The 10,481-nt window shown below is 55.9% G+C and overlaps 1 protein-coding gene across 1 annotated transcript; it reads right to left on the bottom strand.

The window, feature by feature from the left end:
* Positions 1-3,061: 3,061 nt before the first annotated feature.
* On the bottom strand, positions 3,062-7,977 carry LHX1 (LIM homeobox 1). The gene is made up of 5 exons (XM_039720983.1): positions 6,954-7,977; positions 5,483-5,709; positions 4,877-5,154; positions 4,093-4,258; positions 3,062-3,774 (listed from the first exon to the last, which is right to left on the bottom strand). The coding sequence occupies exons 1-5, from the start codon at positions 7,121-7,123 to the stop codon at positions 3,395-3,397; spliced, it is 1,221 nt and encodes a 406-aa protein (XP_039576917.1). The 5' UTR covers positions 7,124-7,977; the 3' UTR covers positions 3,062-3,394.
* Positions 7,978-10,481: the final 2,504 nt, after the last annotated feature.

Raw genomic sequence — 10,481 nt, 5'->3', positions numbered from 1 at the left:
CTCCCTCCATCCCTCCCTCCGTCCATCCCTCCATCATCCATCCATCCATCCCTCCATCCCTCCACCCACCCACCCAGGGAACGCTGCCGGAGTCAATGGAAATGCTCTTGTAAACAAGGACTTACAAGAACCCAACGTGCCCATGCTTTCAAAGGAGTTTGCCTGTGCAATTGTTGCTGGATTAGGGGCTCCAGACACACCGAGCTCGCTCTGAGGAGGGCAGAATTCCAATCTCCACGGGCTGGGGCTCGGGCTCAGCCATGGGAACGGCTCCTGGGATCCCCCAAGCCCAGCAAAGCCCCAGGAAGCGATGGGAGCATCACAAAGAGACAAACTCTCCTTTTTACAACCTAAACCGAGCCTAACACTGGCCCTAAACCGAGCCTTGTTGCTGCCTGAATGAACACAGAATAAAATGTACAAGGACCGAGAGAGAAAGAAAGAAAGAAAGAAAGAAAGAAAGAAAGAAAGAAAGAAAGCTCAAAATTTCCTACAAAACAAACCTATTTGGCGAAGCCCTCATTTAAAACCATTGATTCAACAATAAAGCAGCAGCCCAGCCCAGCAGCACAAACAGCAGTATTTATCTTTCCCAGATAAGTAGAAGTTTGGAATAAATAAATCACCCATTCCTCCACTTATATAAATGCAAACCAGAGCAACAAAACATGGCAATAGCACAAAAGACAAACAAATGAGTTAGACACGGAGTCCAGGAGTTTAAGAAGTCTCCCCTGTATTTAATAAAGCATGAATTATTTTTTTTTTAGAAACACTAACAGATCCCTTGCAGATAGTTTTTTATATTGTTATTATATAAGACATTTTGTGTTTAAAGTGAACTATTGCTTCATCTAGGTGGCCCCTCTGCTGGGCATAGAAATTAGGTATTGAACAAAATCAAAAATCACCATTGAAAATTACAAATTACACAACTCAAAAGCATTTGGAGTTGGTTCTTTTCCCACCCCCAGTCCGAAGAGAGAAATAATGGAATCACCGGGCACGGGGAAGTCTGGGGTTTACCACAAAATCCTGTGTCTACACCAAATGAGAGCGAAGGCAGCGAGCCCGGTGAGAGGAGAAGGAGGAGAAGCGATCCCAGCTCATCCCTGCCATTATCCCAGCGGGTGCAACACCCGCAGCAGAACCGAACCTGACTCTTTGTGCCCAGCTCAGCTCCGGCTCCTCTCGGAATCAGCGGCACTTTTGCTTCTGGACAACTGAATATTCATCATTCTGCCACGGTTGATAATTAAAACGTGGAATCTGGCATTTCGCAAGGCTCCGGGATTTTTTTTTTGTTTCGTTTTTCTCCAAGAGAATGAGGCTGCATCGAGGGCAAAGCCAAATATTCTCCCCCACTGCCCTTGAGAGAACTTCAGAACGACCAAACGCCGCCCGAGCACTGACTCTGCCTCAGCTCCAAGGAAAAAGGATTCAAATTACTTTCAGGACACTGAGGTTATGCTGTGTCCAAACCGTCCAATTTGGAGGAAAAAAAGTAAAATTATCTCCAAAGAATTAACTAAAACTGGATCAATTGCAAACCGTATCTTTGCAAGCATTTCACATTTACAACACGTTTTGTTTATGCATAAAAACAGCATTTCGAATGTTCTCTCTTGGCATAGAGCACGAATAACTGAAGATATTGAATAATTTGATTTTTTCGGAATTTTAAAATTTAAAATGCTGTGGAACAGGGTATTTGGACTTCAACAAAGATGGAAAGAAAGGCTGGAGCTGCCTCTGGCCGCTGTCTGCATCGACACCAGGGCTCAGACTTCCACCAGAGGCAAAGAGCTGCCAGGATTGGCAGAGTGGATCCTTCCTTCTCAGGGCTATTTTACTCAAGAGAATCAATTTCTAAAAACTGCTTCAAACATCAAATGAAACACAAGTTATCTAAACATCAGATTTTCTAATTTTATTAAAAACGCACAAATTTTATCCAACATGTTTTCTTTCATACAGTGAATGGTCTAATATGCACTGGAGGTCACACAAGCTTAGGTTCATTAGAACAATAAAAGACATATGAGAAATTTAATATATAAAGAAAAAAGTAGCAGCTGTTGACTGCATATTTGACCATAAAATTTAAATATTTTGGACTTTTATTTTAAAGACACAAAAATAAAACCTGTGTGGGTCTATATAAGTCATATTAACAATTCCATGAATGTTCAACAGGACTAAAAATTAGCAAAGATGTTTGTTTGTTTTTTTTTTTCTTTTTAACCTTGTAACACTTTTTAAACACCTTCTCGGGTTGCTGGTGCAAAGCACCTTACAGTATTTGTGCTATATATTTACTTTATTTGGCAACTGTCTGGGTTTTGTGGATTTTTTTTCTTTGCCTTCTGTAAACAACACCTTTTACAAACTAGCACAGTGAACCACAAGCCCTGCAATCTGTTAGAACATCTACAGAAAAGAAAATGAACTATTTTGGTTGGCTGCTCAAAATCTTTTGCTTTTGAACAAGAGGTTTTTCTAAAACAGGATTTATTAGTAAAACATTGAGCTCCTGAATTTAACATTAGACGTAAACAGTTGACTGTTTTTAGTTCAATAGAGTCTTTTTGTTTAGCTTTTCTCTCTCTGTGAAGGTAGAATACTTTTTGTTTGTTTGTTTGTTTTTTCAAGTCATTTTCGTTAGAGGTCTGGGTGGTGACCTTTGCTATGATGAGGAGGTTTTGTACGTGTAGCTTTGTGAAGGTAGCAGAGTTGGTGCTGAGGGCTTAACATTTAGTATTTGCTCGGGATGGAAAGAAACCAAACCAAACCAAACCAAACCAACTGAAAGAAAACGGAAAAGAAAAAAAGAAAGGAAAAAGGAAAAGTTGTCCCACCTGATCGTCAGCAGGCTGAAATGGCTGAAGCTAAAAAGAGTTTCTTGTTGTCGAACTTTCTGAGAGACAAAAATGAACAAACAGATTCATAATGCCAGAACCATCCTTAACCAGGAACGCTATAGAGAGTTCTTGAAGCTTTTTTTCCCCTTTTCTTTGACCTCTCCTTCATTCAATTATTTTTTAATTTTTTTTTTTTTTTAAACGAGAAGTTTCTAAGGATTGTGGCTCTTAGGATGACATCCAACAGGGTAATCAAACTTAGCCATCCTACGGAATGGCAGCACTTTTACTGTACAGCTTCCCCAGTTTCTTTGTCAATGGTACAAAAAAGTCCCCTTGCTTGTTTGATACAACCATAACATGGAGATTGTCCTGGTCTAGAGCAAAGCTTGCCTTGGAGCGATCGCATTCAGTTCGTTCCCAAGGTAAAATTGTCTTAGGGCGGGAGAGATGTTATATGAATTCATTTCTGTACACCATAACAATAAGCAGACTAGATGATCATCACTTACTTAGACCCAGTTTGTTTAAAGCTACCAGACAGCTGCTTCGTTCATCTCTGGAGGGTGGGACAAGTGATTGCCGTAGTTAGCACCACCGTTGACGGATATCGACGAAAATGGGGGGCTGGGGCCAAAAACTTCTGCGGACATGGAGTGCAAGGACCCGGGCAGGTTGGGTTCGGGGCTGGGCGAGTCCCCCGGGGGGTGCGACATGATGTCGGTGAAGCGCTGAGCCTCACTCGAGGGGTGGTGTCCGGGCAGGGGGTGGTCCATGGCCCCCAGCGGGGTCCCTGACGGCCCCGAGGAGGGCACGAACGGGAGATCCACGGGGGTCTGCGCTTGAGACGAAGGCGGTCCTTGCGGGAAGAAATCGTAATTGCTTCCAGGGCCGTAATACTCGCTCTGATAATCTGGACAAAGAGAGACAGAGGGACGGTGACGGGCGGGCCGGTACCCGAGCGGGGACGGCGCGGGCGCGCTCGGGGTGTCACCCACGAGCCCGAGGGGAACGCGTGACCGGGCTCCGGCAGCCCCGGGACCCCCTCCCGCCGAGCAGCGGGGACCCCGACACAAAGCGGCGCTCCCGAAAACACCGGGGAACAGCGGGAGAACGCCGGGATCCCGCCGGCTGCGGGAGCGCCGCGATGGGCGGCGGGAGCCGGGCGGAACGGCCCCGGGGCCAGAGCCGCCCGGAGCCGGCACGGAGAGAGAGGGGCAGCGGTACCCACCTCCGTAGAAGGAGAAGGGCCCGTTGGGGATGAGCTCGCCGGGCTCCAGCCGGTCCACGAGCGGCCGCATCCTGCGCGGGCTGCGGAAGAACGCGTGTCGCCGGGCGCCCAGCGCGCTCAGCTGCTTCATCCGCCGCTCCTTGGAGCGCCGGTTCTGGAACCACACCTGGCGGGGCGGCGGGAGAGGCGCCGGTCACGGGAGCCCGAGAGCGGCCGCGCTCCCCCTTCCCCTCCATCCCCTCTCCATCCCCATCCCGGGGCTGCGCTTTTCCCTTTTCCCGGTTTTTCTCGCGCTCCGAGCGCGGCCGAACCCACGCGTGACGGCGGCCCCGCTCCCCACCGACTGCGGGTCAAGAATGATTGAGTTAATTCTTATTACCCTGACAAGATTACTGCTAATTACCCTCACACTGAGCCTCTCCAATCTAACCTCATCTTTAATGGTCCTTTAACCCCCCATTACCCCAGCGCTGCGGGTTTATAAACCTTTTAATAATTCCAGCGCGTTGTCATTCTTATTTACCCATTAACCCCTCACATTTCTGGTTATTAATTTCGATACTGTTTGCAGCTTCTTGAGGACTTTTGGCGAACAAACCCGCGGCTCTGTCCCCGCCGACCGGCCGGGGCTGGGGAACCGGGAAGCCCCGGGAAGCCCCGGCAATAACGATTTCAAAGGCCGGCGGGGCTTCCCCGGTCCCCGCAGCGCGGAGGGTGCCGGGCACCGGCCCCTCCTCGCCCCCGCATCCCCCGGAGCCGTGCCCGGTGCCCGGGGCGGCGGTACCTGGATGACCCGCATGTTGAGGCCGGTCTCCTGTGCCAGCTGCTCCCTGATGTGCCGGGTGGGTTTTGGGGTGGCCGCGAAGGCGGCTTTCAGAGTCTCTAGCTGTTTGGCTTTGATGGTGGTGCGGGGTCCCCGCCGCTTGGCCCCCAGGTTCTGGTCGTCGTTTTCGTTGCTCCCCGTCTCCTTGTCAGACACGTTGGCGCTTTCCGAGTCCTTGGCGTCGTCCTGGGAGGGGTCTTGAGAGTCGGGGGACAGGCTGGGGTCACTGCCGGTGGTGGCTGCGGAGAACAAACCCGGGTCACGCTCAGCCGGGGGGAATTCCGACCGCGAGGTTCGGGCCGCGGTGGGAGCGGGGGAGAGGAGAAAGGAGGGAGACGAAAAAGGGAAGGAGAAAAAAAAGAAGTGAGACAAGAAGGAGAGGGAAAAAGAGGGATAGGAGAGAGAAGGGAGAAGAGAGAGGAGGAAGAAGACAAGGGAGAGGAGAGCAGAGATAGGAGGGAGAGCAGAAAGGAAATGACAGGAGAAAGAACAGAAGGAGGAAGGAGAGGAGCGTCTCTTCCCGAGGAGCAGCCGGTGCTGAGCGCATCCCCGCCCTCACCCCCTCACCTGAATGCAGGCTGTTTTCTTTGGCAGTATTGCTGTTATTTAGGTAATCTTCTTTGCAGACAAACTTGTTCTCGTCTATGATGTAGAGCTCCTCGCCGGTGGAGAGTTGCTTGTTACACATCATACACGTAAAACAGTTCAAGTGGAACACTTTGCTCCGCGCCCTGCGGACCAGGTCGCTGGGGGAGATGCCCTGGGCACAGCCCGCGCACTTGGTCCCGAAACACCTGCGGGGAGAGGCCGGGCAGCGCTCAGCAGCGCCCGCCGAGCGCGGCCCGCGCCGCGGCCTCCGCGCGCCCTGCTCGGCCGCGGCCGGCGGGGCTGAGGCACCGACAGCATCCCTGCACAGCGCGCTGTGCCCCCGATGTCACAGCGTTTAAAAATAAAAATCAAACCCGGGCAGCGGGACCGTGCTGGGGCCCGCCGAACGCCGCGGCTGCTGCGCTGCCCGGGTGTCCCCGCGCCCGACAGCGGCGTCGCGGGGCTCTGACAAGCAGCCCGCAGGAATTCCACCCGTTCCGTGCGCCGGTACCGGCCCCGGCCGGAGGAGACGCCGGTGCGGGCAAGGCGGGCGCGGAGAGCCGGGGGACGGCGGGGCCGGCCCCGCACCGGGGCCAGAGGCCTCCCGTGCCCCGCGGGCTCTGGGAACCGGGAGCGGAGCAGGCCGAGCCCGTTCTCGGGAGGAGCGGTGGGGCTCGGAGCAGTGCCCGTCCCCGTGCCCAGGGAGAAGCGGCAGCGGGGCTCGGGCTGGGCGCTGTGCCGGCGTGCGGCGGGGGCTCCGCGGCCTCCCGGCCCCGAGCCGGTCCTTGCCCTGTGGCCGGTGTGCGGCGGCGGGGCCCGGCGGGGCAGCGGCACCGGCGGCCGCTCCGAGCCCGGGATTGATGCCGGGACGCGCGGGGAGAGCGGCAGCGAGCGAGGGTCGGTCACCGCTTCCCTCTCCATCCATCCATCCATCCCTGCATCCATCCATCCCTGCATCCATCCATCCCTGCATCCATCCACCGGCGAAGGGTCGCTGCCCTCGGGCCGGCCTGGCTCCGGTGCCCGGGATGCGCTGGGCCCGCCGAGCGCCCGCAGCGCGCCTTCCCCGCCGGCGGCACCGGGAACAGCGGCGGGCTCACGGCCGGGAACATCGCCGGGCTCACGGCCGCGGGTCCGGCGGGGTCAGCCCCGCTCCGCTGCCCCGGGCCCGGACGGTGCCCGCGCTCCCCCGGTCGATAGTTTGGAGGGAACTTTGGGCAACTCGAGCTCGGCCGGGGACGCGGAGAGCGGCGACATCAACGAGCCCGGGCCCGACCCCCGCCCCGGGAGCACCGGGAGAGCAGCCGCGGTTTGAGATGTTCGCGTGTCGCGGGGAGGGAAGAGGCAATCGCGGGTCCCGCTGACAGCGGGGGAAACAACAAAAATAAAGGGAAAAAATGGAGGTGGAAAACGAACGGAGAGGAGCGGCGGGGGCAGGCGCGGTACTCACCGAAAGAAGTCGTTTTTGCAGTAAAGCTTGCCTTCTCGCGAAAAGCATTTCTCTGTCAAATTGCATTTACATTCACAGCACTGAACACACTTCACATGCCAAGCCCTGTCCAGTACATTCAACAAAAACCGGTCCAAGATCGGCCTTTTGCAGCCTGCACAGTGAACCATTGTCTTTGGTTAGTTCTGAGGGGGGCAGCGGTTTCCCAGGTATCAAGGAAAAAAATAAATAAAAACAACAATTCTTTTTTTTTTAGAAAGACGACAACACCGGCGAAGGTTTGGTTTTTGTTTTGTTTGTTTTTTCTTTTTTTTTTCTTGATTTTGTGTATGTATCTTTTAAAAGCCTTGGAGAAGTGAAGAAGGATAAAAAGAAAGGGAGGCAGAAGAAAAAAATCTTCGTTCGAGTGTCCTAGAAGGGGTACACAGGAGAGCCCCTCACTGCCCAGCGCTTCGACACAGCCGCAGGATCCCGGCCGCCGCCAACCACACGGATAATAATAATAATAATAGTAATAATAATAGTAACAATAAAACAGTAACGGCTATAAAGATCGGCCCTCAGAAAAATAAAAATTAAAAAAATTAAAAATAAAACCGCCAAAAAAGCGAGCGTGATGAGTTTTTCTAAGGTCTGAGGTAGAGCAGTCAGGAGTCAAAGTGCTTTTCCCAATGAGAAATCAAAGGAAGAAAAAATATAACAACAACAACAACAATAATAATAATAATAAATAACGAGCCGGGACATGGAGAGGCGGTGGCGGTCAGACGGGCTGTGGCTGCTGCCGCGGCGACATCGCCCTGCGCGTCCTGGCGCGGGGACGGGGACACGCGGGGCCGGGGACACGCTCCGCCGCTCCTCTCCTCTCTCTCTCTTCTCGTTCTCTCTCCCTCGACGTCGCGCCGGCTCCGTCCGTCAGTCTGTCCGTCAGTCCGTCCTACCCCCGCGCATCGCTACCCGCGGCGGCCGCCCGTGTCCCCGGCGTGGCATGGCCCGGCGTTGGCGGAGCGCAGGCCCGGCCGGGCGGAGGCACCGACCGACCGACTGACACACCGACATACACACCGGCACACCGACAGACACACCGACCGGCCCCCGAGCGCGACGCCGCGGTAGGTGTGAGGGAGCACGGACGCGGGCACGGCGCGCTCGGCGCGGTCTGGCACCCCCGCGGGGTCACGGATCCGTCACAGCGAGCCGGTGGCCGGAGCAGCGCCTGGCTGGGCACCGGCGACAAGCGAGACCCCGCTCCGGCCCGGCTCCCCCGAGGGCGCGGGGAGAAGGAAGGGAAGCCCGAGGCGGGCCGCGGTTCCCGGGAGGAGCCGTGCGGCGGGGCCGGCACCGCGGCCCGGGACGCTCCGGCGGGGCCGCCCCGGTGGGGAGGGGGCGGCGGGCCCGGGGCCACCGGAGCGCCGAGGGCGCGGCGGAGGCGCCGTAACTTCGCCGCGGTTCCGTTACCGGCGCGGGCAGCGCACGTCCGGGGCCGAGGAGCACCGGCACCGCCGTGTACCTTCTTTATTTTTTACTTTTTTGGTAAATAAAAATTAACTCGCTTTTACCTTCCAGGGGCCGGTCGGTACCGGGGCGGTGCGGAGGGACGAGGTTTCTCTTTCCTTCGCGCTTTGCTGCCCGTCGGGAGCCGCCGCTCCGGGGAGGTGTCAGCGCCCCTGTCCCCGTCCCAGCGGGCTGAGCCCGGCCGGAGCGGGGAGGGGACGGGCGGATGGACGGGACCGGGCGTGCCGGGGCCACTCACAGCCCCGAGAGCCGCGGCTGGCGCGGGGATGACCCAGGCCCGCCCCGGAGCCCGCAGCATCCCCCGCCTGGACACGCCGCCCCCGCTCTCTTTCACGAAAAAAAAAATGTAAAAAGCGGGGAAGGCATAAATTGGAACCCAGAAACAAAAGGGAAAGCAGCAAACCCGCTCCGCGCGGGGGGCAGCCGGCACCGGCGGGGATGCAGAGCCCGCCCGGGCGGGGAGAGGCGGGTCCGGGGCAGTCCGGGGCCGGGACACCGCCTCGCAGCTCCCGCCGTGTTTGAAAGCCCCGCGCTGCCATCCTCGGCCCGTCGGGGCGCTGCCGGTTCGCTCGGGCCCGGTGGGGCCGGGCTCGCCCCGCACACGGCGCTTCTCTGGGAGGCGGCAGCTGCGGGCAGCGCTCCGGGCCCGCTGCCGTGTGTCCGAGGGGCTGAACGAGGGGAAGGCGCCGAGCACCTCGCGCCCATCAAACACCAGTTTTTCACAGCGATTTGTTGTGTTTTTTTCTCCTTTCCCAGGCGTTAGCGAAAGCATCTGGCTGTCCCCGCGCTGCCGGGGCTCAGCCGTGCCCGGCCCCTCCCCGCCCGAACCCCCCAGCCCCGCTGGGGACAGGACGGGGACAGCGGGGATCCCACCCAGAGCAGGCGCTTGAGAGGCCAAATCGCCCGCGCTTGTCTCCAGCAGACCCGAAAATCGAGCCCCGGGCACCCCCGGGCAGCACCCCCGTGTGCCGCCCCTCGCAGCGCCGGCTGCTGCGTTCGGGGCGATTTTTTGGTTTTCACTCTATTTTGTAATTCGCCCCGGTGCGCTCCCGGGTCCAGGCCCCAGCCCCAGCGACCGGAAGGTTCCAGAGCTCCAGGGCTGGAAGGAGCGACATTAAGAGAGTAAAAAAGAACAGAAAGAAAGAAAGAGGGGAAATCAGCAGATATTTTAAAAAGGGAATTTTGTTTTAAAAAGGATAGAAATTAAAAAGGAAGAAAAAATTTAAAATTTTAAAGAATAGAGAGTGTAAGTAAAATAGTGACTAGTGAAAGAGACCCAAATAAAAAGAGAGGGAAAATAAGAGAAAAAAAAAAAAAAACCAAACCAAAACCAAAACAAATGCCAAACAAACCCAAACTCAAATTCATGTTAAATCTAATACTGAAGAAAAAAACCAAGTTCCTTTCAGGCGCTTTTAAATTTACATTTTATGAGTGTCGTTCCCATCTTTTTAGTCACACCTCACCCTATTTATCCTCCCCTTTCGCAGCCGCTGCGCTCAGCGATGGGATTTCTGTCTCCTTTTCGGGATGCCGGGGCTGCACAAACCCCGAGCCCGCACCGCGGTTCCTTGCGGAGCATCCGCGCATCCCCAGCCGGGCAAACCCTTCCTGCCCACGCTTGGAGCCGCTTTCCACCACATCCACCCCGACAGCGCCAAGTTTTCCCTCTTTTCCCATTCATTTGAAATTTCATTTTCTTTTTCCCCTCCTTTTAAACCTTTCTCCAGGACGGCGCGGGCTCGGGGCCGGTGCCCGAGCTCCCGTCCCGGCTCCCGGGGCTCCCCCGGCGGGGTCTGGCTCTCTCTGGGGGGCACAGCCCGCAGGGAGGGTGGGGGTCCCACCTCTCCCCGGCCCCCGCACCTTCCCCCGCAGGACGAGCGCCTCCGCCTGATTAAATATAGATGCGGTTAATGCTCTGGCCAAATATTGAAGTTGAGATGTAATTAAGCGTTTAGAACATCCCCGCGCAATAAACCCCATGGCTGGACAGGATCCATCCCCAGGTTTGTT

The sequence above is a fragment of the Passer montanus genome, unplaced genomic scaffold (assembly GCF_014805655.1).
Source record: "Passer montanus isolate IOZ18808 unplaced genomic scaffold, ASM1480565v1 scaffold44, whole genome shotgun sequence".
In the NCBI taxonomy this organism is placed as follows: Eukaryota; Metazoa; Chordata; class Aves; order Passeriformes; family Passeridae; genus Passer; species Passer montanus.
The sequence above is the reverse complement of the archived record's forward strand: the minus strand, read 5'-3'. Positions and strand labels throughout refer to the sequence as shown.

Coding starts and splice junctions, on each gene's coding strand:
- LHX1 (XM_039720983.1), bottom strand. CDS start 7,123: ATGGTTCACTGTGCAGGCTGCAAAAGGCCGATCTTGGACCGGTTTTTG. Junction 5,710..6,953: donor TGCAAAAACGACTTCTTTCG/GTGAGTACCGCG, acceptor CTCTCCCCGCAG/GTGTTTCGGGACCAAGTGCG. Junction 3,775..4,092: donor GCCCTTCTCCTTCTACGGAG/GTGGGTACCGCT, acceptor CTCTTTGTCCAG/ATTATCAGAGCGAGTATTAC.